Source organism: Schistosoma haematobium, chromosome 1 (genome assembly GCF_000699445.3).
Source record: "Schistosoma haematobium chromosome 1, whole genome shotgun sequence".
In the NCBI taxonomy this organism is placed as follows: Eukaryota; Metazoa; Platyhelminthes; class Trematoda; order Strigeidida; family Schistosomatidae; genus Schistosoma; species Schistosoma haematobium.
In genome coordinates this window covers 12,593,924-12,610,190 of record NC_067196.1, presented here as the reverse complement: position 1 = coordinate 12,610,190, position 16,267 = coordinate 12,593,924, and the positions used below count along the sequence as shown (strand labels likewise).

The 16,267-nt window shown below is 35.3% G+C and overlaps 1 protein-coding gene across 2 annotated transcripts; it reads left to right on the top strand.

The window, feature by feature from the left end:
- Nucleotides 1–5,265: 5,265 nt before the first annotated feature.
- On the top strand, nt 5,266–16,267 carry MS3_00002743 (uncharacterized protein). 2 transcript variants are annotated; one of them, XM_051210368.1, is made up of 5 exons: nt 5,266–5,777; nt 10,916–11,045; nt 13,190–13,350; nt 14,605–14,636; nt 16,125–16,267. In XM_051210368.1, exons 1-5 carry the CDS (start codon nt 5,572–5,574, stop codon nt 16,130–16,132), a joined length of 537 nt encoding a protein of 178 aa, XP_051073162.1. In that variant the 5' UTR covers nt 5,266–5,571; the 3' UTR covers nt 16,133–16,267. The 2 variants fall into 2 exon arrangements, with proteins under 2 accessions (XP_051073162.1, XP_051073163.1); XM_051210369.1 differs by lacking the exon at nt 14,605–14,636 and having other exon boundaries at nt 16,125–16,258.

The following is a 16,267-nucleotide window of genomic DNA, read 5'->3' as shown; positions in this document are numbered from 1 at the left end:
TGATATAAATGATATTTATATATGTAAGGGGATTTATGGAGATTGTAGTAATTTCAACAGTTGAATGGATGAGTCAATGTATGATCGTTTCTTCATAGTATGGGATTCCTAGGTAGTGTACACTCACTATCCTGTATACAGGACTTGAAATCAGGAACGTCATGTACATACTATTATGACTAAATAGATGATAAGTGCATACTATATTTCGATGTTAGCAACAAACACAATAAGAGAGATGAGAACTGTTTTTATCAATAAATATTGTACTCATTTATTTGTGAAACTCATTCAAGTGACTGCACACATTTCTGATGTGAACACAAATTGATCTCAGTGGTGAATAATATCAATCATTGTTGAAATGTAAACAAACAAGAGAACAAAGATATTTTGTCTAGTTAGCTCGGTGGTAAAGTTTAAATGTCATAATATGAAGAGGAGTGTTAACATAGATGATTTTGTTTGTGAAAGATTAATTCAATAGTTCAGTTCATTTGTCATTTGAAGTCAGATAACCATGGAAAATCTGGTAGCACTGGATGGTGGTTTCATAGTCTCGTGCTCGAACGCTTAACCTGTACACTAGTGAGTTGACCGATAGTTCCTGGGTTCGAATCCCGAGAGAGGATTTTAGATGTGCACTGTTGAGCAGTCCCATACAAGGACGAAACGGCCGTCCAGTGTTTCCAGGCTTCCCATGGTGGTCTAGCTGTAACTGACTCATGAATTCAACTATTAAACTACTAATTTCTCCACAAAACCTGCTTCTGAAAATAATATTAATTTGATGAATCACTAGTTCATGGAATTCACATTTTCCTAAATGAAACTCAATTTAACCTTAGAGTTCAACAATATCAGAGTTCCTAGAGTTAAATCTTATCTTAGTATCCATTTCAATCTGAATAAACCATTTATATACTTTATTTATAGTAAAATTCAGAGAAATGATTTAGCTGCTGGTGATGTAGTTAAGTGATACTAATCTCTTAGGTTCAGATCAATATTTTAACATCAGCCAGAGATTATTCAAATGCACTTCTAACTAAATCTTTTAATCAAATTACAGAAGTGATTTATTCTTTTGAAATTGTCGTTTCCTTTGTTCGTCAAATGAAAAAACAAACTAACAGTTTAAACACTAACATAATAAGTAAAGTAAATTATAACCAATTGGGAATTGCGTGGAAATAGGGGAAATTCATCTATTTATTAATTATATATATATTCATATTGTTCATATAATGATTAAAACTAATAGAGGACTTACAATAGAAATTAACTGAGATATTAAATGTAGAGGTTTGTCAATTTTCGTGTGGCAATATCACAGTAAATGATAACAACGTTTAAATATCAGGTTTTTAATTCTGACTTCAATCTGATATAATATAACTGGTTTCCTTAATGGTAAACTGGACAAATTAAATAATGTAAGCAGTGATGGATAGTCGCTACCAGTAGAATTCAGGACGCGCCTTTCGTTCTATTTGCGACTCAGCTGGATGTACCTGCATCTGAGTTGATGTTCACTCTGGGACTCGAACCCAGTACCATTCACTTCAAACGCCATCGTGTTATCCACTCAGCTACTGAGTCCTGATAGCCACTGCTAGCCACTATCCATCATTGCTTACAAAAAGCTTATGAATTAAGGCAATATCGAGGCATACGCACAGTATGCACATATACCAATAACAGACTGATCAATTGCAGTCTTAAACCTCAATGGGTAGATACAATCCAAACAATACCATGTGAAATTAAATAATGGTTCCAGAGTTTGTACTCTTGTTATAAAAATGATGTGAAACGAGTATAACAAGTATACCAATTATGTCTTGTCAAAAGTATGAAAAGATTTCATTTTTAATAAAACCGTTTAGTTCCTTAACAAAATGTCTACAGAAACTTTATTATATTTCAGTACTGATTGAAGTTATTTGAAGTTATCTAAACAAGATGTTTTCTGTTCTTCTGTCATTTAATTAAATCTCTATACGAATGCTCTAATCTTGGTTTTCTCTAGTTTGTTTTAATTGAATTGTCCTATTCTTACATTTGATATACAATCAGCAGTTAGTTATATTTCGGATAAAGATCTGTCATTATTTCTTTAAAATGTGTCCGTAAAATGTCAACAATAATACAAGCATAGTAAATGAAAGTAATATAAGTTGAAATAAGGTTTGGTTGGAAATATGATGACACTATTCTGTTCAAAAATAGGCTAATGTCATTTTGCAACAAAGTAATTGAAAACTTGTATGAACACTACTTGGGATGTTTTTTTAATAAGGATGATTGTATTATGAAGGAAATCAATGGTTTACCAAGTTTATCACCGAAAAGCATATTCATAACTATTCAACTATAAGAAGGTATATGTTATGAAGGAGTAAATATATAACTTAGAAAATCAACTGTATTTGTAAATTAAATTAGTTTATCAGATAGGGGGTTTTGTGGAGATTTTAATAGTTTCAGTAGTTGAAATTATGAGTCAATTGAAGCTAAACCATCATAGAAAACCTGGAAGCACTGAACGGCTGTTTCGTCCTAGTATGGGATTCCCCAGCAGTGCGCATCCCGATCCCACCACCCGCGAGATCCGAACCAAGGACCTATAAGTCTCGTGCGTGAGCGCTTAACCATTAGATCACTGGGGCGGTATGCAACGGTGTTAATGTCTAACTCCAACCAATCCACAAAATTGCACCACCGTACACTATTGTCTTCAGTGAGCTGATATCTCACAACAGACCTGGTTGAACTCCACCGGTCACGGCTTCTCACTAGAACTCCAGGAAATGGCTCTTGAAGTCAGTCACTAGGAGTCCCATACTAGGGCGAAACGGCCGTCCAGTGCCTCCAGGTTTTCCATGGTGATCTAGCTTCAATTGACACATGATTTCAACTATTTAAATTAGTTTAATCTTAAAATGTTTGTGAATTTGATTCATACAGAGAGTTGTTGATTAATTAATGAACAAGTACTAATCAGATGAACCCATTTATAATCTGACTATTTATCAATATCTGATTATTTGAGGAAATGTCAAACTCATGGCAACACAATCATCCTATTGAAATTTTCGATCTTTTTATAGTGACAAAATGTCTTCAAGTATACTTAACTAATAAATAATACTATTTATATTTTAAGAAAAAAAGACAGTTAACGTTAAACCGTTTAGTTACCAGTTTTAAATATGGTCTAATGTTCAGAATTGTTCAATATAATCACCAGAAAGATTGACTAAAAATAGTAAAATATAGTTTGATTGGTAAATTGTTTACATTTTTCTGTAAGTAAATGTTAAAAAGCTGCGGTTGTTTGGTCTCTATCATAGTTTACTAAAAAAAACTAGTGATATAGAATGTCTTAATGTGTTGTGTAAATCAAAGAAACAGATTTTATCATTGGTCGTCTACGATTAAGTTATACACAGTTACACAATATACTCTTATAGGCCAGGGTAATTTTACATTGGTTTTCAGGAGAACCAGACACCATCTGGACTTTCACGTGACAACCCAAACAGTACAGCTCAATCCCGTTTAACAGGAGAGCCAGATACCGCCCAGGCTTATATTTTATAACCCGAGCAGTACAGCCCAATCTCGCTTCACAGGAGAACCAGACACCATATAGGCTTTAATGCTACAATCTGAACAGTACAGCTCAATCCTGTGGCGCAACCACATAGGTACCAAGCACCCTGGTGGACCATTCGCACGATCTATGATTAAACGTAACATTTAAAATTTCAAATTCATTTTACAAATTAAAATAAAATACGTAAAATTAATGTTTGTCTATTCACGGATTAACACTATGAGAGATTCGTTCCCTAGTTTCGCATGAAAAAGATCAGTGAGGATATGACCTAGAAGTGACTCCATCATTATAACATCAATTTGTTTACAATGTTTTATTAATGACAAAATAGACATTTATTGTACATTTCAGAAGTAATTCTTTGAGACTAACTGAGGTTAGTCCTTACTGATTTTATTTACAGATTAGCATAGTATTTACGGTGAATAAATCTCTTAATAATTGAGATAACTGAAGCTAGACCACCATGGGAAACCTGGAACCACAAATCAAAATGGTTACGTTTTTTAATAATTTTAAACGTCAGAAATGTTTTTATCTTACCATTATAGATACTGAACTTTGTTTTAATACCCTTCTTTATTCAAGAGTTCTTGACAAAACCTGATTATGGTTCCATGTTTTGTAAACATAACTATAACTGAACATTAATGAGTTTAAAGTACAGAAATGTTTACTATATATTCGAACGACCTTTTTAAAGGTGTTTTAATTTTGTTTTGAAGAATGTAAGTAATAAAAATGATAGAATGTTTTATATCATAATTTATTCTCATTGAATGATAGACTATAAAATAGCTCTCTTTACTGATTAGAGTGATCTTTCTATTGAGTGTAAACAAAATGAACTAAGCAAAGATGGATGGTGGTTAGTAGTGCAATACAAGACTCGTGTTTTGTCCTATTTAAGACTCGTCAGTTGGATGTACCTCCATACCACTGTTGAATGATCAATTACAGTCCTAAACATCAATGAGAACATTCAAATAATCAATACAAAAAGAATTAAAACTTCACCCTATTGCACAAGCTATTGGTTATCTGAACTCAATAGCTAAGTGGATTTCTCGATAGCGTTTGAAGTGAACCGTACTGGATTAGAGTCCCAGAATGAATATCAACTCTGGAATACAGATACATTCAGCTGAAGAGTCCCAAAATAGGATGAAACGCTCCTCCTGGATTTCACTGTTAATAACCATACATCTTCGTTTACAATGCTTATGGTTTAAGGTAATATCGAGGCAATCCTCATAGGATGCATATATGCCAATATGAGACTGTCCAATTTCAGTCCTAACACATCAGTGGACAGATTCAAACAACCAATACATAAATGAATCAAAATAAAATAATTTTCAAGATCATTTTGAGAAAAAATAATTACTAGAATCCTAATTTGTTTATTATTATTATTATTATTATTATTTCACTTGTTGAAATCATGAGTCAGTTGAAGCTAGACCACCATAAAAAACCTGGAAGCACTGGGCGGCTGTTTTGTCCTAGTATGGGACTCCTCAGAAGTGCGCATCCACGATCCTGCACCCCGCAGGATTCGAACTCAGGACCTATCAGTCCCGCGCCAGGAGCTTAACCAACTGGACCACTGAAGACGATGGTGTCCGGCGGTGCAATTTTGTGGATTGGTTGGAGTTAGACATTAACACCGTTGCATACCGCCCCAGTGATCTAATGGTTAAGCGCTCGCGCACGAGACTGATAGGTCATGGGTTCGGATCTCGTGGGTGGTGGGATCGTGGACGCGCACTGCTGGGGAATCCCATACTAGGACGAAACAGCCGTTCAGTGCTTCCAGGTTTTCTATGATGGTTTAGTTTCAAATTACTCATAATTTCAACTACTGAAACTATTAAATTCTCCACAAAACCCATTCTGATATTATTATTATTTTTAATTATTGTATAGAATACAATTAAATACTCATGAAACAATTATATTTCACAGTGTTATTTATACTATACGGAATAATCTATTCTGTGAAATCTACTAATGTGACAATACTTACACAACTTAAATCATTTTATTATCCATCAAGAACTACAGTTTATCATAGATGGTGTAATGAACAATATCCATATGATTACTGTTCACCACTCTTTGTTATTTGTTTAACAAAAACATCTTTGAGGTAAATTCCAAAGAAGTATTCACCATTGAATAGATTGTATAATTCAATTTATACGGTATACTTAAATGATATTTATACAATGTAAAATATTTTCCCTGTTAAGATTCTGAAATATAATTGTGGTTTTTTTGGTGCATTTGTAAATAGTGTTTAGAATTGAGTTGATTGTAGACCTCTGATTATGACCCATGATCTCAACTGTTAAAATTAATATAATATCCACAAAAACACCTTCTGATACTAATCAACATATGCTCACTAGTGACTGGCTTTAAGAGGTATTTCCTGGAGTTCTAGTGAGGAGCAGTGACCAGTCGAGTTCAACCGTGTCTGTTGTAGAGGCAGTCACTCACTGAAGACAATTATAGATGTGCCGCTCAATTTCATGGATTAATTGAAGTTAGACATTAACACCAATGGATTATGATTCAGCGGTTTAGAGATTAACCGTTCGCGCGCGAGACCGACATGTCCTGGGTTGGAATCTCGCGAGGCGGGATCGTGGATACTCACTGTTGAAGAGTCCCACAATAAGATGAAATGCTCGTCCAGTGCTTCCAGGTTTTCCACGGTGATCTAGCTTCAATTGACTCATGATCTCAACTATTGAAATTACTATAATATCCACAAAAACCCCTTCTGATCCTAATTAAATCAGGGTCAAGATAAACTAATGAACAAAATTCTTATGTTTGAAAGATGTTTCATTAAAAAAAATCAGTATTATCGTATTTTAAACATAAGCTGTAAATATTCAGAAAGTAACTGATAGGTAACCATATGCTTATTTTCGTGGTATCAATCAGTAAACATTTAATCATTACAAATGATTATCGACAGCGATAGTTTGTTTGTCATAATAAATTTTGAAGGTTTGTAAATGTTAAGTAAATTGACCAGTTATGCTTTTTTTGGTTACCAATATAAAGGGTGTTATTCACTGATCATCATAGTTTAGAATATACTCTAGAACTTCACCAGAAGTCTCACTCTTTAGATTCTAAAATTATATGAGAACTACCATTATTACTATCGACGATAATAATAATAACATTAATAAAAGTAATATATTCAATATATTCAATTTATAATAGTGTAAACGTTTATCATGCTGGGACTAGAGTACAGGTCATAAAGTGCATTTCCATTTGATCTTATTCAAATTTTCAGGATTATTCATGAACGTGAAAGTATTATTGAAAGGGAACTATCCCGTACTCTGGCTAAGGCAAGTGATCAGAAATATCGTGAGCTCTTGTGGTTCATAAGTAATCGATCATTAAGTAGTAACTACTGTCATGTTTTGAAGTCTTTATTACTCCTACTTGAATTTTATCGACCAAGTTGCAAAGTGAATAATAGTTTGAGTGACCCGATATCGCGTGTGATCTGTGGTAGTCTACAAGAAATGCTGGATACAGGTTTCGTCAGTAAAGTGTACTTTATTCTTGCGGTAATTGATGCTTACTTACTTACTTACTTACTTACTTACTTAAGCCTGTTACTCCCAATGGAGCATAGGCCGCCGACCAGCATTCTCCAACCCACTCTGTCCTGGACCTTCTTTTCTAGTTCCACCCAATTCTTGTTCATTTTTCTCATGTCTATTTCCATTTCTCGGCGTATTATGTTCTTTGGTCTTCCTCTTTTCCTTTGGCCTTCAGGATTCCATGTGAGGGCTTGTCTTGTAACGCAGTTCGGTGCTTTCCTCAATGTGTGTCCTATCCACTTCCAGCGCTTCTTCCTGATTTCTTCCTCCGCTGGGATCTGGTTTGTTCTCTCCCACAGTACGTTGTGGCTAATAGTGTCCGGCCAATGGATCTGAAGTATTTTGCGTAGACAACTGTTAATAAACACCTGTATTTTCTGGATGATGGCTTTCGTAGTTCTCCAGGTTTCTGCCCCATACAGTAGAATTGTCTTGACATTTGTATTGAAAATCCTGATCTTGGTGTTGGTTGACAGTTGCTTTGAGTTCCAGATGTTCCTCAGTTGTAAATACACTGCTCTTGCTTCGCCGATCCGCACCTTCACATCTGCATCAGATCCACCCTGTTCATCAATGATGCTGCCCAAATACGTAAAGGTTTTTACATCTTCCAAATCTTCTCCGTCAATTGTGATTGGATTGGTGCATTCTGTGTTGTATCGGAGAATCCTGCTTTTCCCTTTGTGCATATTGAGACCTACTGCTGCTTAGGCTGCTGCCACATTGGTCGTCTTCTCCTGCATTTGTTGTTGCGTTTGGGATAGAAGGGTCAGATCATCTGCGAAGTCCAGATCGTCCGACTGCATCCTAGATGTCCATTGTATCCCGTGTTTTCCTTCAGACGTTGACGTCTTCATGATCCAGTCGATCACCAGGAGAAAGAGAAAGGGTGAGAGTAAGCAACCTTGCCTGACACCGGTCTTTACTTCGAACGACTTTGTCAACTGTCCTCCATGCAAGATTTTGCAGTTTAATCCATCATATGAACTCTGTATGATATTGACTATCTTCTGAGGTACGCCATAGTGTCGAAGAAGCTTCCATAGTGCTGTTCTGTCCACGCTGTCAAATGCCTTTTCGTAGTCAATGAAGTTGATGTAGAGTGATGAATTCCATTCAATTGATTGTTCCACAATGATCCGTAGAGTTGCGATTTGGTCTGTACACGATCTATCCTTACGGAATCCTGCCTGTTGGTCACGAAGTTAGGCGTCTACGCAGTCCTTCATCTTGTTTAACAATATCCTGTTGAAGACTTTTCCCGGTATTGAGAGAAGAGTGATGCCCCTGTAGTTATCACAGTTGCTGAGATCGCCTTTCTTCGGTATTTTGACCAGAAGTCCTTCTCTCCAGTCTTTTGGTACTTGTCCTTCATCCCAAATCTTATTGAAGAGAATGTGGAGTATCCTTGCAGTTACCGCTACGTCTGCTTTTAGTGCCTCTGCTGGGATGTTGTCCGGTCCTGCTGCTTTGCCACTCTTGATTTGTCTGATAGCCATGCTGATTTCTTCAATTGTTGGTGGGCCAACATCGACTGGGAGGTCCGTGGGTGCTGCTTCGATGTTGGGTGGGTTCAGTGGAGCTGGTCGATTCAAGAGTTCTTTGAAGTGTTCTACCCACTTGTTTTGTTGCTCTTCAATGTTGGTGATTACCTCGCCTTCCTTGCTTTTCACTGGTCGTTCTGGTTTGCGGCGATTTTCCAGAGAGTTTCTTTGTCGTGTCATACAATTGTCTCATGTTTCCTTCTCTTGCAGCCTTTTCCGCCGTCGTTGCTAAATCTTTCACATATTTACGTTTGTCGGTTCGGATGCTCCGCTTCACTTGTTTGTTTACTTCTGTGTATTCAGCTTGTGCCTTGGCTTTTTCTGCTCTTGTTCGACTGGTATTGATTGCTGCCTTCTTGTTCCTCCCTTCTTGAATCTTATCCAGTGTATCAAAAGTGATCCATTCCTTGTGATCGTGCTTCTTGTGACCCAGGACCTCATGACATGTTGAAGTGATTGCTTCTTTGATCCCCTTCCAGTTGCTCTCCACAGTAGTTCCTTCTCCATTGAGTAGATCATGAAAGGCCTGGAACTTGTTGCTGAGGACTATCTTGAATTTGTTGAGTTTGGTAATACCCTGAAGAAAGGCCGTATTGAACTTTTGTGATATTGTCCGCCCGATCGTCCAGTGCTTCTTGAGTTTCAATTTCATCTTGGCGACCAGCAAGTGATGATCTGAGGCTATATCAGCTCCTCTCTTAGTTCTCATGTCCTCCATCGTCCTCCTGAACGTTTTGTTGATGCAAATATGGTCGATTTGGTTTTGCGTGGTGTGATCCGGTGAAGTCCATGCGGTTTTGTGTATGCGTTTATGTGGGAATATGGTGCCACCTATGACCAGTTTATTGAACGCACATAGGTTTGCAAATCTCTCACCATTTTCGTTCCTTTCTCCCAGTCCGTGTCGTCCCATGATGTCTTCATATCCAGTGTTGTCCGTTCCAACCTTGGCGTTGAAATCTCCCATCAGAATAGTCAGGTCCTTTGTTGGGCACTTCTCGACGATTGACTGGAGCCTATTGTAGAATTGATCTTTAGCGTCTTCATTGTAGTCGTTGGTAGGCGCATAGCATTGGATGATGTTCATTGAAATACCCTCTTTCTTTGTTTTGAACGAGGCTTTGATGATCCTTGGTCCATGAGATTCCCATCCTATAAGCGCATTTTGCGCTTGTTTGGACAGCATCAATGCAACTCCTTGTGTATGTGGTGCATTTTCATCTTCATGGCCGGAGTATAACAGGAGCTCTCCTGTAGTTAGTCGTTGTTGTCCAACTTGTGTCCAATGTGTTTCACTGATCCCAAGTACCTCCAGGTTGTATCTTCTCATTTCTTCAGCAATTTGGGAGGCTCTCCCGGTGTCCCACATTGTACGAACATTCCATGTACCTAAATAAATGGTCGCTCTGGTTGTCAGAAGGGGCATCGGCCTTGTAGCTCCTGGAGGGACTCCAGGCGGAGTTGGTAATTGATACTACTTGACAGATTCTATCCCGTCTCACCCTGCTTCACAGTTAGAGACTTAACCACTGAACTATTCAAGAAGTAACTGACTCCTGTATGGCGATAGGATCAGTTCCCTGAAGATTACAGGTAAACGTAACTGATAAGTGTCAAATATCACTAAACCTAGGTCCAGGGTTTCTTACAACCACTTTATACATGAATGAACCGTTGTAATGAATATTTTACAGTAGTGTAGTGTCAGTCAGAAATGATTAAATAAAATATGTGGTAATGTAGGATTGTGGTTAACAGTGGAATACAGAACACACTCAATCCATCATATTTACGACTGGTCATTTGAATATATCTACATTTCTGTATAAATATTCGCACTGAGATTCAAACCCGTTATCAACCTCTCAAAACGCCGCCATATAATTCAATAATTCACTGAGTCTAACCAGTCATTAACTTGTTCAACGAAAATAGATTTATTTGTCTAGGACCTTGTATCAACAACAGACAATTACAAACTCTTAAATATGATGACATAAATATTTGAAAACTTTAAATGTTATTTATATATTTAATAGTTTGTCATACTATTTATTATAAATTTATATGTTTTCATTTATTATGTTATTTGAATCTAATTGAAGACGTTGTATACAAAAGTATGAATTTGGTGGATCAGGTACGGAATATGAACATAAAAAGTTCATCACATTTCATGAAAAACTGAATGAAAATATAACTAATCCACTTGTATTTACCGTGTCAAATTGGACTGTAAGTGATTCAATTTACTGTTATATATAGTTAAGACTTAATGTAATATATAAACCTTGATATATTTCTCATACAGGCAACTGATGTTTATTGAATAAGGTTTTGTTAACTATTTATGAATCCTCGTCAGTTGAAATTAGTTCACTGTAAACTATCAGCTTACAAATTACCACTTAATAAAGAATCATTTAAGTCAGCATGAATTTAGTAAATCAGTTTACTGAATTATTGTTTATCTGATAAGAAAGAAAGTAAAAGAAACTATTTTCAATGCTGTTTATGAAGTGGGAGATTATTTATGAATTATACACATTTAGCATTGAGCTTAAGATGTAAACAAAACTTCAGTTCACATTTATCATCTACGTTGAACGGTTTAAAGAAATATTCACCATAAAAAACATCCTACATCAAATTAAGCCTTTAATTCCTTGAATAAATCCATTGAATCTTTTAAATCAAATTATGTACTTCAGCGGAAAGAAAAAAATCATGACTGATTAAATTGTATCTTTGATATTCAGACAAACGTTATGAGTTATGTATTTGTGGAAATGGCACAAATGAATATCAAAAGTCAATGACTCTGTTACTAAGTCGAATGATCTCATTATCTAAAAAGATTTAGGTATTTCTTGCTGGTGCTTGAGATTAGTGAATTGATGCCCAGATATTAAGTGAACTAATATTTTATATTTTTGTTAATGATTAATAGTGAAATCAAGGATATACGTTTGTTACGGAGTATCTTACTCGCTATAAAAAATTAGCTATTCCTTCATCTTTGAAACACTATTTTGCCATTCATTTTACTACTAATGGTCAGAATATCACTTGATTGTTGGTTAGTGATTTTCTGTACTAAGATGAAAAAACTTTACTATTAAATCAGATGGTGGTTGGAGGTAGTCAACAGGAAACCGTAGACCCGCGTTTCGTGCTACTTGGCGCTCATCAGCAAGGTGTACCTGTAATCTTGAGGGAGCACCAGTTCCCGGGTTTCCTGTTGACTACCTCCAACCACCATCTTATCTCAACATAGTCCACGCAATGTCGAGTCACCTAGACTAGTGGCTACAATGCATTTTGGTCGATAGCATTCGATCTGCACCAAGAAGGACTTGACACACATGACATTGATCACCATCCAGTGATCACTCAATTGTGCTTATTATTAAATCATTGATACTGATCAATCACGTTTGTAAGATTTATACTGTTTATTAAAACATCTCATAGGTTAATATTGCTACCAATCATCTGCTTTAAAAGCGATTGCTAGATTTCAAGTTGATCAAATACATTCAATATTTACCGTAATTCTGTTATATTCAGATGATGAGAAAACATATTTATTTACGAAGTCTAATCAAAATTCAAGTCCCAGAATAAACATCAACTCTGGGATTCAGGTACATCTAGTTAATGAGTCCAGAATAGGACGAAACGCGAGTACTGGATTCTACTGTCAGTCATCATCCACCTTTGCTTATAAATGCAAAAATTATTCATTCACGTAAACTTTGACTGTAATCAATAATTTCACAAAAACGCAGTAATAACATTGGAATCATCCTTAGTATCCTATGAATTAACTCCTTATCTTATATAAACTCTTGAATCAAACCCTTTTTACAAATACTGCTAATACAAACTCACTAACAGCTAGTTATTGAAAAATAATTCATTTACAAATATTTATTTCAATCAATCTATGAAGTTTATCCATTAGGTTAAGATGTCAGTTAGTTTATTAGTTTTACTTTCCTTAAAAATAAATTCACTTGGTGTTGTTTGCTTATATCTTCACATTGTTGTTTTGGACTGCAATTGATCAGTCTCTTTTTAGCATATGTGCATCCTGTGCAGATCACTCCGATATTGCCTGAAGCCACTAGCTTTATAAGCAAAGTCGTGAAGTGGACATCAACTCTGGGACGTAGGTACATTCAGCTGACGAGTCCCAACTACGACGAAACGCGCGTCCTGGATTCCACTGCTAGCCACTAGTCATCTCTGCTTAAAAATGAACTGATTAATGAAATTAGAAATTCTAATTTATTTATTGACGAACTTTTGTTAAGTAATTTTGAAAAAACTTTTTTATAACTTTATATTTTACCTGGAAAAAAATAAATTATTAGAATGATCTAATGTTACATGCAGCTGTATTCAATAAAGAACTTACTGTTACTTCATTAATGGGTCGATCAAGTATTGTAATAGATTGGATAAAAACACCAGGTACAAATCAAACTGAAACATGGAAACAAATTACCTTTACAGCATTTGACAGTTTAATGGAGTAAGTAATAATAATTAATGTTATTTAAAGTTTTATATCAACTCAAAGGTATACATATTTTCATAGTTTCAACTATGAGCTGACCATAGTTCAGATACCATCGAAAACCAACAACTTGACAGGTCTTTAGTCATGGTGAGGAATTTCTAAACAACGTGTATCCATGACCGTGCCACACGTAATCAAACTTGAGGCCTTCGATTTGGCGGCTGAAGGTTTAACCCCTAGATTACTTACCCAGCATTCAGCAGTGTGTATATCTTACCTCAATAAATTCATGATATTGCGCTAGCATATTTTATAACCCGTGATAGATAACTATCTCATATCCAACATTAAAAGGCCCCACTGTTCACGGCTTCCTACTAGAACTCCGGAAATTCCACCTTGAGAATGGTCACTAGTATATATATTTGTATCAAAATGTCAAGAATGTAATAAGTTCTCTTGATATCAAACAATGATTTTACTAAAAACAGTACGAACAAGATTTTACTGCATTGGTTTGCCGATAACATACATGATGTGCTCAATAAATACACAAAATGAGCTACGTAGAAAATAATAAATTTAAAGGAAATACATTAGACATAACTAAATTAGTGTGCCAACTTTAAATCCACATTAGGTATATTAGTAATGAAGTATATGATATGAATATGAATACTGGAAATTAATTAGCATTTTTTCCTTCCATTTGAATATATATCAACAATGCTTTTCGGCAAGACTATAATTAATGGACAAACCAATCAGGTATAAGATAACAGGTCTTGGATTTTGGTGAGAAATACACTACTCCATTTGGCTAAATAGAGTTTTAGCATTATAGTTTATGTCAGTTCGTGATGAAAACCCTAAATCCAATTCCTAACATTAACCATCAACTGTAGATCATAATTCGAATTCCTCACAATAATTTATAACCCTCATTTGATCCTAGTTATCAGGTGGACACTCTCAAAGTCAGTCTAGCGTCGCTCAATGGTCGTCCATAAATTATAATCCCACCTGCTTTTCTACTTCTTGTTTTTCGACAACTTTGTGGTTGTACTGGAAACAGTAAATCGTCTGTGATTCGTCATAAACACTAAAGTAGGTGATGCCTGTTGACAAGGAAAATTGCGGATAAACTATGTTAATCAGTTAAATATAGCTTAAAATATTAGAAAAATTCCTTCTTAAATGTTTTGAACTTAAAAGGTTTGCCTTTTACATTGTAACGAATACTGGAAACTCATTTCTTTTTTTCAGACTAACTGCATGGGTTAAAGTTTTTAGCTCAGGTAAGTACAACTGAATCATTATGTGTGAGGTGATTCCGATAATAATTTTATTCTAGTTCCCAAACAAAACTCAAGGAATTTCTATATGTCCTATGATTTAGTAATTACAAGTTTTGGAGTTGATGTTTAATAGGAAGTATTAAAAATCTTGTATATGTGTTCGTTTTATGAGGTTCCACCTTCATCATAATCAAACCGCTAATTTTCGTGAACAATACGTTCTGATTTTAGAATGCAAATCGAGTTGTTGTTATAAACTAGGTTAATTTTACCATCTATTTAAATCTGCTATTTATCCATTTGCAATGATGAGTAATTAAATATTAAGCCCATCCAATGTGGATTATACTGATGACAAACCAATATAAAATGTTCAGCTAGATCTTATATTAAGTTATTATAAGTTAGTGATCTAATTAAAGTCATATCAACATGAAGCACTGAGTGCATACTTAATTAGTAATGCTACAAATTTCTAAACGGTTAGTATATTTAACGAAATATCTCAAATAAAACAATACAAATCCTAGATTTCCCTGACAGTCTCCAACGAATAATTTCAGATCAAAGATTAAAAAAGCTATATAAAGGTCAATTAAGCATTTATCAGTTTAATAATTGAGCTAGATCACCATGGAAAACTTAGAAGCACTGGAAGACCGTTTCGTTTTATTGTGGGACTCCTCAACAGTGCGCATCCACGATCCCGTCTCGCGAGATTCCAACCCAGGACCTATCGGTCTAGCACGCAAACGCCTAACCTTTAGACCACTGAATCGGCATCCAAAGGTATTAATGCCTAACTTCAACTAGTCCATGAAATCGAGAGATCCATCCACCACAGTTTTAAGTGAGTTCTGGGTTTGAATCTCGCGAGGCAGGGCCGTAGATGCGCACTGCCGAGGAGTCCCACAATAGGATGAAACGACCGCCCAGTGCTTTCATGTTTTGCATGTTGGTCTAGCTTTAATTGACTCATAAATTCAATTGTCAAATTATTACAATCTCCACAAAACTCCTCTCTGATTTAGCAGTTTATTAACTGACATGGGTTTGTAGGTACTGTTGCTAAAACTGAATTTTTTACTGAATACTTGGTATAATCCTTCATTTGATTGAATATCAAGTGAATAAATACTAGAGATATTCATTCGTGTTCCCAAAATATCTAGGTATTAAAAGCAAATAACAGCTGCATTACTTACAGACATATTTCGTGTGAATTCTTGACAGGAAAAAAATTCAATTGCTCGCAATATGATAATTAGGTGAATAAAGTGACATTTTTGTGGTTAAAGAGTATGCTTAGTTTTCTATTTAAATTGATATGTTGACACATATACTTGGATCTATTTATCAAATCATTATGTCGACTATTATCTAGGGTTTAGTATAAATTTTTTGTGATTAAACTATTCACATTTTTGTGATCGTAACGTCATCAATACTTATTTTAATGTATTCTGTTGTCTACATATTCATTTTTAGAATCTTGAGAAAAGTAACAGTTCATGAAATAGATTGGCACAGTTTCATATAAAATATACATGGCACGTCAATTTACTTGGGAACTTCAATTACTCGTGTGTTTTTCTAAATAAAATCATTTTTCCCATCTACTATCTCAGTCC